A 23,011-nucleotide genomic window follows, 5' to 3' on the forward strand; every position below is an offset into this window, starting at 1 on the left:
CGTGACCAAATCGACGTTCAAGGTAATGTGTGAACCAACATCGACGGGGTTAGGCGCTGGTGCTACCCCAGGGTTTAGCGGTGGCACACCGGTCCTTGAAGCTACTGCATTGTTTTCTCCATGGGATCCGAGACCGTCGTTTTCATGCATGGGTGCGTTTGTTGAGTTAGACATATCTTAGCCTGAAATCAAAGAATTTTTGACAAGAAAAAGTGTGAATAATAACGTGTGTTATCAGAAAAACTAGCACTAAAATAATCACTAATACAGCCAAACTGTTTACCCTAAAAATTAAGAGTAATAATTAAATATGATTTGTGGTTTTAAAGATATGTGATTTATTCCAATACTATCAAATAAGCAAGTAATACTAAGTGTAAGTAAAAAGAATTGATGAACTAAACCAATATTACCAAAGCAATGGGGACCTCGAGCTCGATAATCTCAGGGGCCTCAAGGTGGGTCTAGAGCAAATAAGTATGAACAATAAAATAATAGCAATAAAGCTGAAGAACAGTTGTGGAGCACAGTAAATGAGGAAAGCAAGGTAGAATGTTCCTTTTTGCAGAGAATGAGATGATCTTTATGTAGGAATATATACCACAGCGGAAGCAATAACAGAATCTTATTCACGTGTAATCTAAACAACTAGCACGTATGGAGATTTTAGGATTACCTCTTGAAGCGTAAACACAACAAATCTATGTCGTTCTCAGTTGAAAACACACCAGCAGATTTCCACAGTCTTCTACTGTGTTACCCAAACAATAACCGAAAATAGAAAATTTTGGGTGGGCAAAATTCTAGTAGAAACCTTAGTCAGAATCATGTTCAAAAAAACGTCCAGCCCTTATATCCATATATATAGCTGCGTTTTTTAGGTCAAAACCGTTTTCAAAACCTGTTAGGTTTCCTTCTCCCACTAAGGGGCGGTTTCCACGTTTTCTTTCTCACCAAGTAACAGTTTCCACTATTTTCTATTATTTAGGCACAGTAGGGGCCACAGAATTTAATTAACAAGGCTTCCTATTATGATATTAATTTCGAAATTCTGAAACTAATTTCCATCATAATAAATTATGAATTATTTCACTAAAAATTCGTAATTGCACTCCTTAGTTCAATTTCGAAATTCTTCCATAAAACCTTATTTAACTCCCCATGTTAAGATTCAGATACTAATCAATCAAATTAAATTACTGACTATTTAATTTATTGATTACTTCCTTTAGACTTACACTTAACTTATTTCATGTGTCGGATACAAAATCCACCGGCCGGGTTTACACATGAAAACTTATAAGCTTTCATAAAGGAGTATCATCAATCTCAAAATCGAGACATGGATTCCATCAACTAATTATTACTTCGCCAATGTATATCATTGTTATCCAATTTACCAGGCTTATTGACTCGCGAAAGAATCTCGCCTTTTAATAAATCAAAACAACAAGTGACATACACAACTAATAATAATTATATCAGGATTAAGAGTATAAGTACATTAAATGGATTAGAGAAATTATTTTATAAAGTCAGTATAAAATACTCATCTCTACTTGATCCGTTCAATACATACAAAATGTACTAGCATATGAAGTTGGAATTAAACCATTCCCATAATCAAGATAAATTATATTTAATCTTGTGCTACAATCATTCCGATGATTTGTCCAATTCCATCATTAGATTGTGAACATTAACTTTTATGTCTTACAAGAACCGATGATTTAATCTTCCGTGTATAAGCTAAACTCTATACACTAAATCATCTACTATGTAAGCAATGGACGCACAAACCAACACATGATCTATTTAAAATGAAACTTTATTGAATTTAAACAAGTAAATAAATAATTATTCATAAAGAATACTATAACAATACGCATGACTTATAGTATATTCTAACACTTTACACATGATTGGGGTCCCCTTTATCCAGGAGGGGAAAACTCTAATATGGTACATTTACTATTATGGTAAAGAATTCTATTGGTACAACTGTATAACAACCTAGTACGGACTCGTACTATTTCGTACAAATCTTATACCATAATTTATGCCCTGATCCACGTATTCTTGAGAAATTTCTGCCCTTTCTTGAGTGTCATCAAAATTGTACTTCCCTCGAGGGAGATCATGACGAGTCTCCAATTTGCTTCTCAAGGTGCGCACATCTCGGTCAGGCTCGATTCTTAATTCGAGCTTCTTGAACTCGAGCTCGGGGTATGATCAAGTCTTTGATATCGAGCTCTCCAATTTCGACCGTATACAAATTTCAGAAAATCATTTCTGAATTTGTTGTTTTTTCCTCCTGGTTTTCAGTAAAATGTTACCAAATCATATAGTAGGAGTATCAATAATTTCATCATCAGATTGAATATATGCTTTAGAGTACCCAAAATACACTTTGAACCTGGTGTTTGCTAATCTATTACCACCACACGTACACACACATGTAGTTCTTTGTACACATAATTCTCTGAGGGACATTCGGGACATTCGTTACAATTAAAGATGCGTAGAAATTAGATTGGTACTTGAGCAAGAAATTAAAGACACATCGTATATACCTACTCTTAGGATGTTTATATCATACTGACTTCTTATTTTTAAATGCCGAGACACAATATTAAGGTTGTGTTTGGTATAAAGGAAAATATTTTTCAAAAAAATATTTTCTCGGAAAACAAGTAGTAATCTTGTTTATTTTCCGGTGTTTGGTACGCAAATTAAGGAAAATAACTTCCAAACACATAAACCTCCGAACTCATAACTTTTGAACTTGTAAAATTTCGAACCTGTAAATCGACAGATGAAAAAACTAAAATTGAAAATATATAAAAAAATATTTTTTTCCCGGGGAAGGGGAGGGGGAGTGATGGGGTTTGGCGGGGTGGGGTGGGTGGTGCAGAAAATTTAAAAAAATAGCAATTTGAAATTACAAAAAAAAAGTAAAAAAGAAATAATTTTCTTGCCTGGGGAAGGGGTAGCAGGGTGGGTGGTGACGGAAAAAACATTGAAATTTGAAAAAAAAAAAAAAACCTTTTTGGAGAGAGGGATGGGGTGGAAAGGCGTGGGATAGGGGGTGTGAGGTGGGTTGGTGAAAAAAACCTCTTTCATTCCAGTATTTTTGTGACGTAGAAAAATATTGTTTTTCATTTTAACAAAATGAGTATTTTCTTTTCACGATATAAAAAAAATATTTTCTTTCATTTCTTTTATGATGTAAAACAAGTATTTTCTTTTATTTCGCAAAAATTTTAACATTATTTTTGTGTAAAAAAAAAAGTAAAGAAGCATGTTAGTTTATTAAAGAATAATTAAATTCTTCGAGAAAATAAAATTCTGAAAATATTGGACATTTGGGTGGGGATGAGGGAGCACAGAAAACATGAAAACTTGAAACAAAAGGTGAGGAGAATAACATTAAAAATTATTTTTCTAAAATATATTTTCTACTCTATAATCAAATACTAAAAAATATTTGGAAAACATCAAAAATATTTTTCATCGTACCAAACACCCAAAGAAACGAGAAGAATGGGAAAAGAACAAAGAAAGCAAGAAAGGAAAATTTAAGTGGATCCCATTTACCTCTTTTTCTCCTCCATTTTTCATATTTTAGTATTTCTTTAAAACTGTTTTTCCTTCTTTAAGCAATAGAATGTTGCCATTTCATCCCTTCTATAATATTTAATTACCGCGAGGCCGCGACCTAATAAATAATAAAGCTGTCGGTGAAGACATAACTTTACATGGTATGACCATTTCAAAGAAACATGGTTTGTTGAAATTAAATTCCGTTGTTTTCTAGTAATAGTTATAACATTAAACTTATATTCCATCCACGAACAGGCATCTGGCTTAAGCTCTTTGGCGTTTGAAGCAGTTGGAGAACAGCCTTGAACGTGACATTACTAGAATTAAGTCAAAAAAGGTAAACGTGTTATAAAATAAAAGCAATGCAGTAAAATGTAAATAAGAAGAGATACAGAGAATGTAGAAGTGTTTTCTTCTTTCACTTTGGTGTAATTTTTCGTTGCAATTACATGGCCTTTTATAGGTATAAAAAGTAAAGATGATGGACATAAAATAGGAAATTTAATCTTTAAGTTATTCACAACATGGACATCCAATGTAGCATCCAATGTAGTATCCAAAGTAGTATCCAATGTACAAACTATTCATAACACTCCCCCTTGGATGTCCATGTAAGATAATGTGTCTCATTAAAAACTTACAAAAAAAATATTGGGATGTACATAGTTATTTATAATATGCATTGCTTGCTGCCTCATTAAAAACCTTACCAGGAAAACCCAGTGGGACAAAACCTTGGTTAAGGAAAAGAGTGCAGCGTGTAGTTACTCCCCCTGATGAAAAATCACTTAATGTCTCGAAGACGACGCATTCCAATCTTATATATCAGCTTTTCAAATATTGAGGTTGGTAATGCCTTAGTGAACAGATCAGCCAAATTATCACTTGAACGAACTTGTTGTACATCTATTTCACCATTCTTCTGAAGATCATGAGTGAAAAAGAATTTCGGTGAAATGTGTTTTGTTCTATCTCCTTTGATATATCCTCCTTTCAATTGAGCTATGCATGCAGCATTGTCTTCATACAATATTGTTGGAATATTCTCTTTCGAAGAAAGACCACATGTTTGCTGAATGTGTTGAGTTATAGATCTTAACCAAACGCATTCTCGACTTGCTTCGTGAATGGCTATTATCTCTGCATGATTTGAAGAAGTAGCAACCATAGTTTGTTTTGTCGAACGCCATGATATGGTTGTACCTCCACTTGTAAATAAATAGCCTGTCTGAGATCGACCTTTGTGTGGATCAGACAAATATCCTGCATCTGCATAACCAATCAATGATGGCTTGGATTCATTTGAATAAAATAAACCCATATCAATGGTCCCTTGGAGGTATCTGAATATATGTTTAATACCATTCCAGTGTCTTTGTGTTGGCGAAGTACTAAATCTTGCCAATAAGCTTACTGAGAAAGCTATATCTGGTCGGAAATTATTGGCAAGATACATTAATGCCCCAATTGCACTAAGATATGGTACTTCGGCACCAAGAAGCTCTTCATCATTTTCATGAGGTCGGAATGGATCTTTCTTTATATCAAGTGATCTCACAACCATCGGGGTACTCAATGGATGTGCTTTATCCATATAGAATCGCTTTAAAATCTTTTCGGTGTATGTCGATTGATGGACAAATATTCCATCTTTCATATACTCAATTTGTAGACCAAGACAAAATTTTGTCTTTCCAAGATCTTTCATTTCAAATTCTTTCTTCAAACAGTCTACTGTTTTTGGAAGCTCCCCAGGAGTTCCAATGATATTTAAATCATCAACATACACGGCGATTATAACAAATTCAGATCCAGACCTTTTTATAAAGACACAAGGACAAATTGGATCATTCTTGTACCCTTCTTTCAACAGGTATTCACTCAGGCGATTGTACCACATACGACCTGATTGTTTCAATCCGTATAAAGATTTCTGAAGCTTTATTGAACAAGTTTCTCGAAAACTTTTATATGCTTCTGGCACTTTAAATCCCTCAGGTACTTTCATAAAAATTTCGTTGTCTAATGATCCATACAAATAGGCTGTAACAACATCCATTAGATGCATATCAAGTTTTTCTTGTACTACCATATTTATGAGATACCTAAAGGTGATAGCATCCACTACAGGAGAATATGTCTCCATATAATCAATTCCAGGCCTTTGGGAAAACCCTTGTGCCACAAGTCGTGCTTTATATCTAACGACTTCATTTTTATCATTTCGTTTTCGCACAAAAACCCATTTATACCCTACTGGCTTTATGCCTTCAGGTGTTCGAACTATGGGTCCGAAGACTTCACGTTTTCCAAGTGAAGTTAACTCTGCCTGGATAACGTCTTTCCATTTTGGCCAATCATTTCTCTGTCTACATTCATTGACAGATTTTGGTTCAAGATCCTCATCTTGTTGCATTATTTCAACAGCAACATTATAAGCAAAAATGTTATCGATAACAATATTATTTCGGTTCCATCTTTTCCCGGTTGAGACGTAACTTATTGATATCTCTTCATTTTCATTATTTTTAGGTACCTGGACCTCCCCTAAGGTCTTATCATTTGTTACGTCTTGGGGCTCTTCTTGAGCCACTACCTCTGTGTTATGTTCACTTTGATCACTTGCTCCTTTTCTTCTTCGAGGATTTTTATCTTTAGAACCGATTGGTCTACCACGTTTCAAGCATGGCTTAGAGTCAATTGCTTTAATTAATTGTTCTGTCGGGATATCAACTCGAATTGGAGCATTAGCAGCTGGAATACATGACTTAGTCACCCTTGGTAGGTTAGTGAGTACATCTGGCAATTGATTTGCAATATTTTGTAAATGAATAATCTTTTGAACCTCTTGTTCACATTGATTTGTTCGAGGATCTAAATGAGACAGTGATAATGCATTCCAATATATCTTCTTTTTCAGCTACTTATTTTCTCCCCCTAATGTTGGATATACTGATTCATTAAAATGGCAATCAGAAAATCTTGCCGTAAATAAATCTCCAATCATCGACTCTAGATATTTTATAATAGAAGGAGATTCATATCCAACATATATCCCCAACCTTCTTTGAGGACCCATCTTTGTGCGTTGTGGTGGAGCAATTGGAACATATATCGCACAACCAAAGATCCTAAGATGGGAAATATTTGGCTCCTGACCAAAAGCCAATTGCAATGGGGAGACTTTATGATAACTTGTGGGCCTTATCCGCACAAGTGCTGCTGCGTGCAAAATAGCATGACCCCATACTGAAATGGGAAGTTTTGTTCTCATAAGCATTGGTCTAGCAATTAATTGGAGGCGTTTGATCAATGATTCTGCTAGACCATTTTGTGTATGAACATGAGCAACCGGATGCTCAATTGTTATCCCAGTTGAAATACAATAATCATTAAAGGCTTGGGATGTAAACTCACCGGCATTATCAAGACGAATTGTCTTAATTGCATAATCTGGAAATTGTGCTCTTAGCTTTATTATTTGAGCCAACAATCTCGCAAATGCCATATTGCGAGTTGATAGTAAGCACACATGTGACCATCTTGTAGATGCATCTACCAAAACCATATAATATTTGAATGGTCCACATGGAGGGTGAATGGGCCCACATATATCACCCTGTATACGTTATAGAAATGCAGAGGATTCCATCCTAACTTTAATAGTTGATGGTCTAATAATTAATTTTCCTTGAGAACACGCAGCATAAGAGAATTCCTTAAATTGAAGAATCTTCTGATTCTTCATTGCATGTCCATGTGAATTCTCAATTATTTTACGCATCATATTAGAACCAGGATGGCCCAACCGGTCATGCCAAATAATAAAATTATCTTGATTAGTAAACTTCTCGTTTACTACGGCATGTGTTTCAATCCTGCTAATACTTGTGTAGTATAAGCCGGAGGAAAGAGCAGGTAACATTTCAAGCACATATTTCTTACCGGACATTATTGTAGTAATATAAAGATATTCAATCTTTTCATCATTTGTAGTCTCAATATGATAGCCATTTTGGCGAATATCTTTGAAACTTAATAAGTTTCTTTGAGATTTACTACAATATAGTGCTTCATCAATAGCCAAATTTGTTCCTCCTGGTAGTAATAAATTGGCTCTTCCAGAACCTTCAATTAATCTTGTACTACCGGATATTGTATTAACATTCGCTTCTTTCATTACCAAATAAGAGAAATATCTCTTATCTTGTTGTACATCTATTTCACCATTCTTCTGAAGATCATGAGTGAAAAAGAATTTCGGTGAAATGTGTTTTGTTCTATCTCCTTTGATATATCCTCCTTTCAATTGAGCTATGCATGCAGCATTGTCTTCATACAATATTGTTGGAATATTCTCTTTCGAAGAAAGACCACATGTTTGCTGAATGTGTTGAGTTATAGATCTTAACCAAACGCATTCTCGACTTGCTTTGTGAATGGCTATTATCTCTGCATGATTTGAAGAAGTAGCAACCATAGTTTGTTTTATCGAACGCCATGATATGGTTATACCTCCACTTGTAAATAAATAGCCTGTCTGAGATCGACCTTTGTGTGGATCAGACAAATATCCTGCATCTGCATAACCAATCAATGATGCTTGGATTCATTTGAATAAAATAAACCCATATCAATGGTCCCTTAGAGGTATCTGAATATATGTTTAATACCATCCATTGGAGGTATCCATTAAGAAATACATTAGAAATGTAGAAACTAGCAACACATGATGCATTAGGAAAATACACTCAAGAAAAATAAACTAGTTGCAAACATAAACATAACAACTTTTATAGCTTCATTCCCCAGTAAGATGATTAGTTCTTCAGTCAATATCCTCAAAGAAGTCCCCAACTTCTAAATGAGTAATATTTGTTAGGCCTTCAAAATCATCATCTTTATATGCAAGATGTGCCTTAGAATCATATTTATTTGAGGGACCTGCTTCATCATCATTATTTTGAAAGGTCAAGTGTGCCTCCACATTATTTTCTTTTTTCTTGAGGGAGGCTTGATAAAGTTTGACAAAATGTTCTGGCGTACGACAAATGCGTGCCCAATGACCTCTCATACCACATCGGTGACACATACTAGCTTTACCTTTTGAATGATTAATTTGAGAACCCTTATTGTTCTCCAATTTATTTCCACCATAATGACGATAATTGTTTCGCCCCCTGCCACATCCACGTTTACGACCATGTCCACGACCACGGTTAATATTTTGTTTTCTTTCAAACTTATCATATGTTGCTACAACATTCACTTCCGGAAATGGAGCTGACCCAGTGGGACGGGCTTCATGATTTTTCATTAATAGAGTATTATTCTGCTCAGCCACAAGTAGGCATGTGATTAACTCAGAATATTTCTTAAAACCTTTTTCACGGTATTGTTGTTGTAGCACCACATTTGAAGCGTGAAAAGTAGAAAATATTTTTTCCAATAAGTCCTCATCTGTGATAGTGTCTCCACATAATTTTAATAGAGAACTTACTTTAAAGATAGGCAGAATTATACTCACTTACGATTTTAAAGTCTTGCAACCTTAAATGTATCCACTCATACCGAGCTTTCGGTAATACCGTAAGTTTTAGGTGGTCATATCGATCCTTCAAATTAATCCATAATTCAAGTGGATCTTTTACGATTAAATATTTAGTTTTTAACCCTTCATGTAGATGATGACGAAGGAAAATCATGGCCTTCGCTTTATCCTGATTTGATGCTTCATTTCCTTGTATAATAGTATTTCCAAGACCTTTAGCGTCAAGGTGAATTTCAGCATCAAGAACCCATGATAAATAGTTCCTCCCGGTGATGTCAAGTGCCACAAATTCAAGTTTTGATAAATTTGACATAGTGAAAACTATCATAAAAGATGAATAAGTTAGAGAAATAATTATAATAATAAACAATTAATGAAAACAAAACGATTAAGGTAAAAGAAATGAAAATAGAGCTATATCATGTTAACAATCTACTATTTCATTTTATTCTTGCCATAAAGTAGAAATTACATACTTGTTTCATTTCACTTTATATTATTGATATATATGTGTTAATAGAACTGAACGTGACTAACATTATTTATATGTTCCAATAAATATAAAGTAATTAAACTATAAAATTATTGCTTGTCAATTTATTTCTCACAGTTCTTCAAAATGCCTTAAAGATATGTTTTGATCTAGGGAGTCCATGAATATTATAAGTATGACATTAGTGCATAGCTAGTTTGATGACTTTGAGGTCCTCTAAGAGTTGAGCACGGAAGGAAATAGTTATTTTATCACTGCAATGTACTTAAACTATTTAAGATGCCCAAGCGCACAAGTAATCTGCAAACAATGAGCATATGATATATACTGCCATAAATAAAATGATTATAATGATACATACCTTAATAAAATATGGCTCAACTTAGCGGGAGTTAAGAATAAAATTAGAGCTTCGTGCTGATAACGTGTTATAAAATAAAAGCAATGCAGTAAAATGTAAACAAGAAGAGATAGAGAGAATGGAGAAGTGTTTTCTTCTTTCACTTTGGTGTAATTTTTCATTGCAATTACATGGCCTTTTATAGGCATAAAAAGTAAAGATGATGGACATAAAATAGGAAATTTAATCTTTAAGTTATTCACAACATGGGCATCCAATGTAGCATCCAATGTAGTATCCAATGTAGTATCCAAAGTAGTATCCAATGTACAAACTATTCATAACACTCCCCCTTGGATGTCCATGTAAGATAATGTGCCTCATTTTTATTGTTCATAATATATAACCTCTTAATAAATGACTTTGAGATTTCTTATGTGGTTGAACAGCATGAGATGATACTAGCTGAACCTAAGAATTTAATAACCGCGACCTAATATTTCTTAGTGGAGAAGAGATGAAGGCACGTGATGGGGAGAAATGTGCGAAAGGGGTGCCTGTTTGAAAGAAAACGAAATTATATCCAAGATTTATATATAGTCTGCTATAATATGTCATAATTGAAGTTTACGTGATCTTAAATTTGTTGGCATGAGGTCATGATTGCTTACGTGGTGTTTCATGACGTTTGCAAATAGCTAGTGCAGAAGGGATGGAGGCACGTGATGGGGAGAAATGTGTGACTTCCCCTTTCTTATGCTAAGAGGTCCACTATAAATAGCTCCTAAGAGGTCCTCGTTTTTGCATCAACAAATAAGAAAACACAATATAACTAATTAAAACCTTGAGATAAGCATATCAATGGCAGGGAAGGTTGAGAAAGTGCTTGCAGTAGTGATGCTTGCAATGCTTCTGTTTTCGGAGCATTTAATGGCTGCTAATCATGAAATTAAAACAACTGAAGATAACTCTACTATTAGCCCTTTCTGCTTAGTAAAATGTTTATTTGGATGTAGGGGGTTGCCACCTGTACAAGCATCCATTTGTGCTGCTCAATGTTATTTAAAGTGCCGTGACCAAGATGCGGCCAATATTGCTGAAACTAAGGGCATAATTGGTGAGACTGCATACAACCAGTATGATGTTGGATGTGCCCTTGGCTACTGCTCTGAGTTCCTGTTGAATTATGGTATATATATATCTCTCTCTCTCTCCCTCTCATAAATTGTGTTACCAATCATGTTTATAACACTTTAAACTGTTATAGAAATCAATTATTTAATTGTGTCTTTAGCTTGCTTCCTCATGTGCGTGTCTTATTCCTTTTCATGGGTCAAACACAGATCATGGATGGCAGTGAACTCGAGCCTAGCTAGTTTATATATGTCTTTGGTATCATATTGAAGTATTGCCTTACCATCTCATTTAAAAGATTAATATAATTAAGGTGTTAGAAAGAATACAGTTTTATGTTGGGCTAAAACGGCCCGCGAATACTATTAACATGATGTTATATTGTCTGCTTTGGATCAAGCCTGCACGATATTTTGCAAAAGGTCCCACATCATTAAAAGATCCATCTCTCAATCTTTTCAGCTACCGATGTGAGATTTTGTTCGCACACCCAACATTTTACTTAATTTTGTTCTCACCAGGTTCTCTGTAGAATTTTATAGGCTTTATATCTTTGTTATTCAATATTAATAGTAGCATAAAAGGTCAAATGATCTTTCTCTAATATGCCTCTCTTCACCTGTTTTATTTATCTGTTGATGATGCAGATGAGAAGAGGTTCAAGTGCTGCATGGAATACTGCCGCGAGGACAAAATGATTTGTCCTGTTGAGGCTGCAGCTTGAAGAAATGGTTGCCCTAAAATTATGTAAAAACTATCGCCTCCTCAAATGGAAGTACACTACTGTTTCTACTTCCAGTATTGTTTAGTAGTAGTAGTAAATAAGTGAGGCATGTTATGTACTCTTATGTTTTGTAATCTTTATGCTTTTTAATAATGTAATCTGTTTGTGTGCTGTGTGCATGCATGCATACGAAGCTAGCTACCACTTTTTATGTACTAAAAGTGAAGAGTAACTTATTTTCTGATCGCTGAATACTTATATGCTCGATCGGGAAGCCATCTTTCTCAAGCTAGAAAATTAGTTCGGGTGGGCAATATATAGGGATGGCAAATGGGCGGGTTGGGCTGAATTTGGGCGGGTCAAGATGAGTTAGGTCAATAAATGGGTCATTGCCCAACCCAGCCCAAAGTGGACTTGGGCTAAGATGGGTTGGGTCAAGATGTGCTAAACAATGGGTCATAACTCAACCCGCTCAACTTGACCCATGTTTTAAGGGAGAGGGTGGGTGGTGCAAAAAAAAAAACAGAAAATTGAAAATACAAAAAAAAAAGTTAAATTTTTTTTGAGGGGGGGGGGGGAGGTGGGGGTGGATGGTGCAGAAAAACAAAATAACATAAAATTAAAAATACAAAAAAAAGTAAAATTGGGGCAGCTAAATAAATTTATATATAAGTTGGGTTGAGATATCTTTTGTCTTGGGTGAGTTTCATGAGTTGTATTTGGGCTGCTTAATGGGTCAGAATGGGCTATAAGATATAATGGATTAACTTAGACTCAACCCAAATTGACGCATGAGCTAAAATGTTTGTAACCCAACCTATTAATCTTTGGACGAGTTGGGCTGGTTAGATGAGTTTGGGCTCAAATTGCCACCCCTAGCAATATATGTATCCTTAATATCTAATTTGTTCTATATATTTAGCCTCATTTCTATAAATTCTCGAACTTTAAAAGTTCTCTGCACATTTTATCTGTTGACATTATAAATTTGCCGCCAATATTAATATGATCATTTCTAGCAAATTTTGGACGACTGTGAACGTAACTAATTAACATAACTGTTATAAATATATTATATTATGGATGTTCATTTAGTACTCCGTTGTAAATAAGCTTCCTGAAGAAGCTTATCCATATGGGATTCCACCGTAAATATGTTTATCTATTTAGTACTATATTGGAAATAAGCTTCCTGAAGAAGCTTATCACTTCGGTACCCGGTTATGGATAAACATTACCCACAGTAGAAGTTTATCCATACCGGGTATAATAAGCTTATCTTTTCAGTACCCAGTTATGGATAAACATTACCCCCCGTAGAAGATTATCCATACCGGGTATAATAAGCTTATCTTTTCAGTACTCCGTTATGGATAAATATTGCTCTCAGTAGAAGATTATCCATATCTGGTACAGCAGTAGCTTACACAGCAGCTTGTAGTAGCAGCTTACACTGCAGCTTGTTGTAGCAGCTTACACAACAGCTTATAGTAGCAGCTTACAGAGCAGCTTCCTTTCTTCTATAAATAGAAGAGATTTTAGTTCATTATGTACATCAGTTTGAGTTCGAATAATATATCAGTTTCTCTCTATACTTGTCTTTACTTTACAGTCTTTGTTTTATAACACGTTATCAGCACGAAGCTCTACCATCTCGAGCAAATATTTTGAAAGTATCTAAGGTAAGAACTTTCTTTTCCTAAATAATGTCAAATCTTTCTAAACTTGAATTTGTAGCCCTGGATATATCAGGCAAAAGCTACATGTCTTGGGTGTTTGATGCTGAAATTCATCTTGATGCGATGGGTCTGGCAGACACCATCATGGATAATAATCAGGCATCGAACCAAGACCGTGCCAAAGCAATGATATTCCTACGCCATCACCTTGATGAGGGCCTGAAAATGGAATATCTCACTATTAAAGATCCAGTCATATTGTGGAATAATTTGAAAGATAGATATGACCACCTGAAGATGGTCGTTCTTCCACAGGCACGTTATGATTGGACTCATCTAAGGCTACAAGATTTTAAATCTATCAGTGAGTATAATTCTGCTATGTTCAGAATTATTTCCCAATTAAAATTATGTGGTGATAATATTACTGATCATGATATGTTGGAGAAAACTTTCACCACTTTTCATGCCTCGAATATGCTCCTGCAGCAGCAATATCGAGAGATGGGATTTAAAAAGTATTCTGAACTTATCTCACATCTTCTTATAGCAGAGCAACATAATGGGCTATTAATGAAAAATCATGAAAGCCGACCTATTGGTTCTTGTCCATTCCCTGAAGTGAATGAGACGAACTTCCACCAAGCTAAACGTGGAAGAGGTCGTGGCCCCAGTAGTGGTCATGGCCGTGGTCGGGGAAGGAACCCCAATCATGGTAATAATAATGCACCAAAGGAGCCTCCTCACCACCAGCAGTGGAAAAGGAAGGAACAAAAGCATGAAGCGGTGCAAGCGCCAAATGTAGAAAATGCATGCTATAGATGTGGAGGAAAAGGGCACTGGTCACATACTTGTCGTACGCCAAAGCACCTGGTTGAGCTTTATCAAGCCTCCCTGAAGAAGACAGAGAAAAATGCTGAAGCAAATTTTATTTCTGAAGATAATTTAGACTTCATGCATTTGGATGTAGCTGATTACTTTGCACTCCCAGAAGGAGAAATAAGTCATGTAATCGGTAGTGAATCTGTAGAAATGTAAATATTTTAATTTTTGTTGTTTGTAATAGATAGTATGGTTATGTAATTGTTGTACATAAATAAAAGTTATGCTTTGATAATGATGTTTACTATAATATATTTTATTTATGTTATTTTGAAGAATATGGATAACCCTCAAATTATGTTTGGATCAAAGACAAATCATGAAGATATGTGTGTTATTGATAGTGGAACAACTCATGCCATATTCAACGATCAGAAATACTTTTCTTATTTGCATAAGGAAAAAGCAAATGTTTCAACAATTTCTGGTAATATAAGTTTGATTGAAGGCTCCGGAAGAGCCATAATATTTCTGTCTAAGGGAACAAAACTTATTATAGACAATGCATTGTTCTCCTCCAAGTCCCGAAGAAACTTGTTGAGTTTTATAGATATCCGCCGAAATGGGTATCATGTAGAGACAATAGATGAAATGAACAGGGAATATCTTTGTATTACAAAGAATATTTCTGGCCAGAAATGCATTGTAGAAAAGTTACCAACTTTATCTTCTGGCTTATACTATTCAAAAATTAGTACAATTGAAGCACACTCTATCGTAAACCAGAAGTTTACGGATTCAAATACTTTTGTGCTTTGGCATGGCCGTTTGGGCCATCCCGGATCAATAATGATGAGACGAATTACTGAAAATTCGAGTGGGCATCCATTAAAGAACTTGAAGATTCTTACAAATGACGAATTTTCTTGTGATGCTTGTTATCAAGGAAAAATGATCACTAGACCATCACCGATGAAGGTTGGTATTGAATCCCCTGCCTTTTTAGAGCGTATACATGGGGATATATGTGGACCTATTCACCCACCAAGTGGGTTGTTTAGATATTTTATGGTCCTAATAGATGCATCTTCAAGATGGTCTCATGTGTGCCTACTATCATCTCGCAACCTGGCGTTTGCAAAGCTATTAGCCCAAATAATTCGATTAAGGGCACAATTCTCAGATTATCCTATAAAGGCCATTCGCCTTGATAATGCTGGAGAATTCTCATCTCAAGCTTTTGATGATTATTGTCTATCAGTTGGGATAAAAGTTGAACATCCTGTAGCTTATGTTCATACTCAAAATGGCCTTGCAGAGTCATTTATTAAACGCCTGCAATTGATAGCAAGACCACTACTTATGAAAACAAAATTGCCCACTACTGTTTGGGGCCATGCTATCTTGCATGCAACATCACTTATCCGTCTCAGACCGACACATTATAATAAATATTCTCCGTCACAATTAGTTTTTGGTCATGAACCAAATATTTCCCATCTACGAATTTTCGGATGTGCTGTATATGTGCCAGTAGCACCATCACAACGTAGTAAGATGGGACCACAGAGAAGGATAGGAATATATGTTGGGTTTGAATCACCCTCTATTATTCGCTATCTTGAACCATTGACAGGAGATTTATTTACTGCTCGATTTGCAGATTGTCGGTTTGATGAAACAAATTTCCCACAATTAGGGGGAGAGAAAAAGGAAATCAAAAGAGAAATTGTGTGGAAAGTTTCATCATTATCTCACTTTGATCCCCGTACCCCTATATGTAATCAGGAGGTCCAGAAGATCATCCATTTACAGAATATAGCAAATCAAATGCCAGACGCATTTACTGATTTGAAAAGGATAACTAAGTCACATATCCCAGCAGAGAATGTGCCTATCCGAATTGATGTCCCAATGGGACCATCTACTAGCATGAGAGCTAGTGAACCTAAAGCACGCCTGAAGCGTGGTAGGCCTTTGGGTTCTAAGGATCGAAATCCGTTAAAAAGAAAATCGACAAATGATCAAAACGATACTATGAAGGGATCCCCTGAAGAGACCCAAAATCTGATTAGTTCTGAGATTCCTGAAGAAATCAATGAACCTGAAGCTCATGTGAGTGAGGAACTTTTAATAAGTTCGAACGGTGATGGGATTAATTTAAATCGATTTGAAATAGTGGTGGATAATATTTTTGCATATAATGTTGCACTTAATATTATGCAAGATAGTGAGGATCTTGAACCTCGATCTGTCGAAGAATGTCGACAAAGATCTGATTGGCCAAAATGGCAAGAGGCAATTCAATCGGAATTGAAGTCACTTGCTAAAAGAGAGGTCTTTGGACCAGTAGTCCAAACACCTGCTGGTATAAAACCAGTTGGTCATAAATGGGTTTTTGTGCGAAAAAGGAATGATAAAAATGAAGTTGAAAGATACAAAGCTCGCCTTGTTGCACAAGGATTCTCACAACGACCTGGAGTCGATTTTGATGAAACATATTCACCTGTTATGGATGCCATAACATTTCGATATCTCATCAGTTTAGCACTACATGAAAAGCTTGAAATACATCTAATGGATGTAGTTACAGCTTATCTGTACGGTTCACTTGATAATGAAATTTATATGAAAATTCCTGAAGGATTTAAAATGCCTGAAGCAAAATCTCAGGAAATGTATTCAATCAGATTACAAAGATCTTTGTACGGTTTAAAGCAATCTGGGCGCATGTGGTATAATCGCCTTAGTGAATATTTGCTGAAAGAAGGTTACATAAATGATGTTATTTGTCCATGTATTTTTATAAAGAAAATGGCATCAGAATTTGTTATACTTGCTGTTTATGTTGATGACATAAATCTTGTTGGAACTCCAGAAGAGCTCCAAAAGGCAATTGAATATCTTAAGAAAGAATTTGAGATGAAAGATCTTGGAAAGACAAAACTTTGTCTTGGTCTGCAAATTGAACATTTAGCAGACGAGATCTTTATCCATCAATCTGCCTATACAGAAAGGGTCTTAAAACGCTTTTACATGGACAAAGCGCACCCATTGAGTACACCAATGGTTGTTCGATCACTTGAAGTGAATAAGGATTTGTTTCGACCTCCAGAAGAGGACGAGGAACTCCTTGGTCCCGAAGTACCCTATCTCAGTGCAATTGGTGCACTAATGTATCTTGCTAATGCTACAAGGCCTGACATAGCATTTTCTGTTAATTTACTAGCAAGATATAGTTCTTCTCCTACACGGAGACATTGGAACGGGATTAAGCATATATTGCGATATTTAAAGGGAACTCTTGATATGGGTTTGTTTTATGCTAACAAAGATAGTGCAGACCTTGTTGGTTATGCAGATGCAGGTTATTTATCTGATCCCCATAAAGCTCGATCTCAAACCGGCTACGTATTTACATATGGAGGTACTATCATATCATGGCGCTCCACAAAGCAATCTATTGTTGCTACTTCTTCAAATCACGCTGAGATAATAGCTATTCATGAAGAAAGTAGAGAATGCGTATGGTTGAGATCAATAATTCATTTTATTCGAGAAAAATGTGGTTTGGAATGTGAGAAAAGACCTACAATTTTATACGAAGACAATGCTGCATGCATAGCTCAATTGAAGGGAGGATTTATAAAAGGAGATAGAACGAAGCACATTTCACCAAAATTATTCTACACACACGATCTTCAGAAAAGTGGTGACATTGATGTGCAACAAATCCGTTCAAGTAATAATCCAGCAGATTTATTCACTAAATCTTTGCCAACTTCAACTTTTGAGAAGATGGTATACAAGATTGGAATGCGGAGACTCAAATATTTGAAACAAGGTTTTCATCAGGGGGAGTAAAATACGCGATGCACTCTTTTTCCCTTACTAAGGTTTTTTCCCATGGGGTTTTCCTTATAAGGTTTTTAATGAGGCACCTAACAATGCGTATTACTAAATATGTGTACTCTTTTTCCTTCACTAGAATTTTTTTCCCACGTGGTTTTTCCTAGTAAGGTTTTAATGAGACACATTATCTTTTAATGAACATCCAAGGGGGAGTGTTATAAATATATTATATTATGGATGTTCATTTAGTACTCCGTTGTAAATAAGCTTCCTGAAGAAGCTTATCCATATGGGACTCCACCGTAAATATGTTTATCTATTTAGTACTATATTGGAAATAAGCTTCCTGAAGAAGCTTATCACTTCGGTACCCGGTTATGGATAAACATTACCCCCAGTAGAAGTTTATCCATACCGGGTATAATAAGCTTATCTTTTCAGTACCCAGTTATGGATAAACATTACCCCCGGTAGAAGATTATCCATACTGGGTATAATAAAATTATCTTTTCAGTACTCCGTTATGGATAAATATTGCTCTCAGTAGAAGATTATCCATATCTGGTACAGCAGCAGCTTACACAGCAGCTTGTAGTAGCAGCTTACACAACAGCTTATAGTAGCTTACACTGCAGCTTGTAGTAGAAGCTTACACAGCAGCTTATAGTAGCAGCTTACAGAGCAGCTTCCTTTCTTCTATAAATAGAAGAGATTTCAGTTCATTATGTACATCAGCTTGATGTAGATTCTTCTTGTTTATTGTCTCCCATCTTTGACACAAATATTATTTAATAGCTGACGACACAAATCAAGATTATTTCCTTTCTGGTGTGGAAGATCAGACTAAGCTGCAACCACAGAGCATACTCAGACAGAACCTTGACTCAGTTACCAAGATAAATCTTTTCTGATGTGGAAGATCAGACTATGCTGCAACCACAGAGCATACTTAGACAGTACCTTGGCTCTGATACCAATTGTTGCGGAAGCCAAATGTATATAGTGTGAATAAGTCACAACTACTATACCAAAAATTATGACAGCCACCAAATAATAAATAAGACAATAAAGCAACAATAAAGGGAACACCAGAATTTACGAGGTTCGGCTAATTTTGCCTACTCCTCGGACACAACCAATATTTTATTCCACTCCAAAAATACAAGTGAAATAATACTAAAGAGAGAAGATACAAATGCCTTAAACAGATGAGAAGGCAAATGAGAGGTGTGTTTCAATCCTAAACATTAGGCCTTCTTTTATAGGGGAAAAATCCCCCCCAAACTTAACTCCCAACCAATGTGGGACTTTGGCATTTTGCCAAACTTCAACAAATCTCCACCTTGGCAAAATTCCACATTTTCAATTCTCTCTCAATAACAAATTTTGGTTGTGTCTTCATCTTCAATCTTCAGTGTTCAACAATGTTGATCAAATCCAAACAATGTTGAAACTTGACCGCAGTCACCACCTTTGTCAGCATATCAGCAGGATTCTCTGTAGTATGAATTTTCTTCACCGTGACTCCACCTTCTTCTATGATTTCTCGTACGAAATGATACCGAACATCAATGTGCTTCGTCCTTGCATGATAAACTTGGTTCTTCGCTAATTGAATAGCACTTTGACTATCACAAAAAATTGTGATACCTTTTTGTTCAACACCAAGCTCCTTTAGCAATCCTTGAAGCCAAATTGCCTCCTTCACAGCCTCTGTAATAGCCATGTACTCTGCCTCTGTTGTAGACAAAGCAACTGTTGACTGCAAAGTAGACTTCCAACTAACTGGTGCCTTTGCAAAAGTAAACACATAACCAGTAGTTGATCTTCGTTTGTCCATATCACCCGCAAAATCTGAGTCACAATATCCAACTACAGACTGATTGTCTTCCTGCTCAAAAACTAACCCGACATCTACAGTATTATGAATATACCGTAGAATCCACTTCACAGCTTGCCAATGCTCCTTCCCTGGATTGTGCATATATCTGCTAATAACTCCAACAGCTTGTGAAATGTCAGGCCTTGTGCAAACCATTGCATACATCAAGCTACCAACAACATTTGCGTATGGTACCTTTGACATATACTCTCGTTCAGCTTCATCCATTGGCGACATAGTAGTACTTAGCTTAAAATGGGAAGCAAGTGGAGTACTAACTGGCTTAGTCTTGTCATCTATGCCAAAACGTTGAAGTACTCTCTTCAAATATTCCTTTTGAGATAAACAGAGTTTCTTTGAACGTCTATCTCTAATTATCTTCATGCCAAGAATTTTCTTTGCCTCACCCAAATCCTTCATCTCGAACTCCTTCTTCAGTTGAATCTTCAACTTATCAATTTCTTCTGAATTCTTGGAAGCTATCAACATATCATCAACATATAGGAGAAGATATACAAAGGAACCATCTTTAAGCTTGCGCAAATACACACAATGATCGTATTTGCTTCTCTTGTACCCTTGCCGCAACATAAACTCGTCAAATCGCTTGTACCATTGTCTAGAAGATTGTTTCAATCCGTACAACGATTTTTCAAGTTTGCACACCATATTTTCTTTTCCAGCAACTTTGAATCCTTCTGGCTGAGTCATGTAGATTTCCTCCTCCAAGTTTCCATGTAAAAACGCAGTTTTTACATCCATCTGAACTAGTTCCAAATCCAATTGTGCTACCAAAGCCAACATAATTCTAATGGAGGAATGTTTTACAACTGGAGAAAACACTTCATTGTAATCAATTCCCTCCTTTTGAGCATATCCTTTGGCCACCAATCTTGCTTTGTAGCGAACATCTACTTGGTTAGGAAATCCTTCCTTCTTTGCAAATACTCATTTGCACCCAATTGCTTTCTTTCCCTTCGGGAGATTGGCCAATCTCCATGTATGATTCTGATGAAGGGACTGTATTTCATCATTCATGGCAATCCTCCACTTATCTTCTTTTGAACTTTGGACAGCGTCTTTATAAGTAGTAGGAACATCAGCAGCTACAATTGAGGTTGCACAAGCAACCGTCTCTATGAGACGAACAAGTTTCGTTATTGTTCTTTTTGGCCTGCTGGTTGCTATTGATTCAAGTTGTTGTTGAGGTTCCTGAGTTGGAATCTCCTCTACTGGCTCTCCTTCCAGAGGGTAATCTTCATTTGTTTCCTCCTCTGCTTCTTGTGTAGGAAAAATAAATTTTCCCTCAAACTCCACCTGCTTAGAAGCACCTTTATTTTGTTTGGTATCTTCTGTTACCTTATTTACCATAGCAGATTCATCAAAGGTAACATCCCTGCTGAATATTACTTTCTTTGTCATAGGACACCATAAGCGATATCCTTTGACTCCAGAAGTAATTCCCATAAAAATAGCCTTCTTTGCCCTTGGATCCAATTTTGACTCTGTCACATGATAATATGCAGTTGAGCCAAACACGTGCAAAGAGTCATAATCTACAGCAGGCTTTCCATACCATTTTTCAAATGGTGTCTTGCCATCAATAGCAGCAGATGGTAGACGATTAATGAGGTGGCATGCATATGTAATTGCCTCAGCCCAAAATTCTTTGCCCAAGCCAGCATTGGACAACATACACCGTACCTTCTCCAGCAAGGTCCGGTTCATACGTTCTGCCACTCCATTCTGTTGTGGTGTATGTCTAACAGTGAAGTGTCGGACGATGCCATCATTTTCACAGACCTTATTGAAATGATCATTTTTGTATTCACCTCCATTGTCTGTGCGAATACACTTGATCCTCCTGCCTGTTTGATTCTCCACCATCGTCTTCCATTTGAGAAAAATTCCCAGCACTTCATCTTTGTTTTTCATTGTATACACCCATACTCTTCGGGAAAAATCATCAACAAAGGTTACAAAATAGTGCTTCCCACCCAATGAAGGTGTTTTGGAAGGACCCCAAACATCAGAGTGTACATAATCCAAAATGCCTTTAGTATTATGGATCGCTGTACCAAATTTAACCCTTGTCTGTTTCCCTTTGACACAATGCTCACAAAACTCCAAGTTGCAAGCCTTTACTCCTTTTAACAATCCTTGATCTGATAGAGTTTTCAAGGATTTTCCTCCAGCATGTCCCAAGCGCATGTGCCATAGCTTGGTTGCTTCTGCCTCTTTGTCGTCACTGGATGTCACTGTCGCTGTCCCAATAACTGTACTGCCACGATAGCGGTACATATTATTATTCTTCCGATTAGCCTTCATTACCACTAGTGCACCGGAGCATACTCTCATCACTCCATTTTCTGCAATGATTTTGAACCCTTTTGATTCTAGGGCTCCTACAGAGATGAGATTCTTCTTCAAATCCGGTACAAATCGAACATCTGTTAATGTTCTGATCATTCCATCATGGTTCCTTAATCGTATTGAACCAATGCCATATGAGGTAAGAGGGCTGTTATCCGCTGTGTGGATGACTCCATATTCTCCTTCTTGAAATTCCACAAACCAGTCCCTGTTGGGACACATATGATAGCTACAAGCCGAGTCCATCAACCATATGTCTGATGATGTTGATGACTCTGTTGTAACTAATGAGAAGTCTGAATCATCACAATCAGCTACATTTGAATCCATAATGGCCTTTCCATTGTTATGTTTGGCCTTATTCTTCAACTTCGGACAGTCTTTCTTCCAGTGCCCTTTTTCTCGACAAAAGGCACATTCATCTTTGCTGGGTCTGGATCTTGACTTGGATCTTCCCTTCTTTGTCCTCGTTTGATTTTGAGGATGACCCCTCACAAATACTGTTTCTCCTTCTCTGCCCTTCTGTTTAAAAGAAAAAAAATGATGAAAAAGAATGAA

The 23,011-nt window shown here is 36.2% G+C and overlaps 1 protein-coding gene across 1 annotated transcript; it reads left to right on the forward strand.

The window, feature by feature from the left end:
* Window positions 1-10,790: 10,790 nt before the first annotated feature.
* Window positions 10,791-12,086, forward strand: LOC138872167 (uncharacterized). The gene is made up of 2 exons (XM_070150277.1): window positions 10,791-11,176; window positions 11,769-12,086. Exons 1-2 carry the CDS (start codon window positions 10,849-10,851, stop codon window positions 11,843-11,845), a joined length of 405 nt encoding a protein of 134 aa, XP_070006378.1. The 5' UTR covers window positions 10,791-10,848; the 3' UTR covers window positions 11,846-12,086.
* The last annotated feature ends 10,925 nt before the right edge of the window (window positions 12,087-23,011 follow it).

Source organism: Nicotiana sylvestris, chromosome 6 (genome assembly GCF_000393655.2).
Source record: "Nicotiana sylvestris chromosome 6, ASM39365v2, whole genome shotgun sequence".
Classification (NCBI taxonomy): Eukaryota; Viridiplantae; Streptophyta; class Magnoliopsida; order Solanales; family Solanaceae; genus Nicotiana; species Nicotiana sylvestris.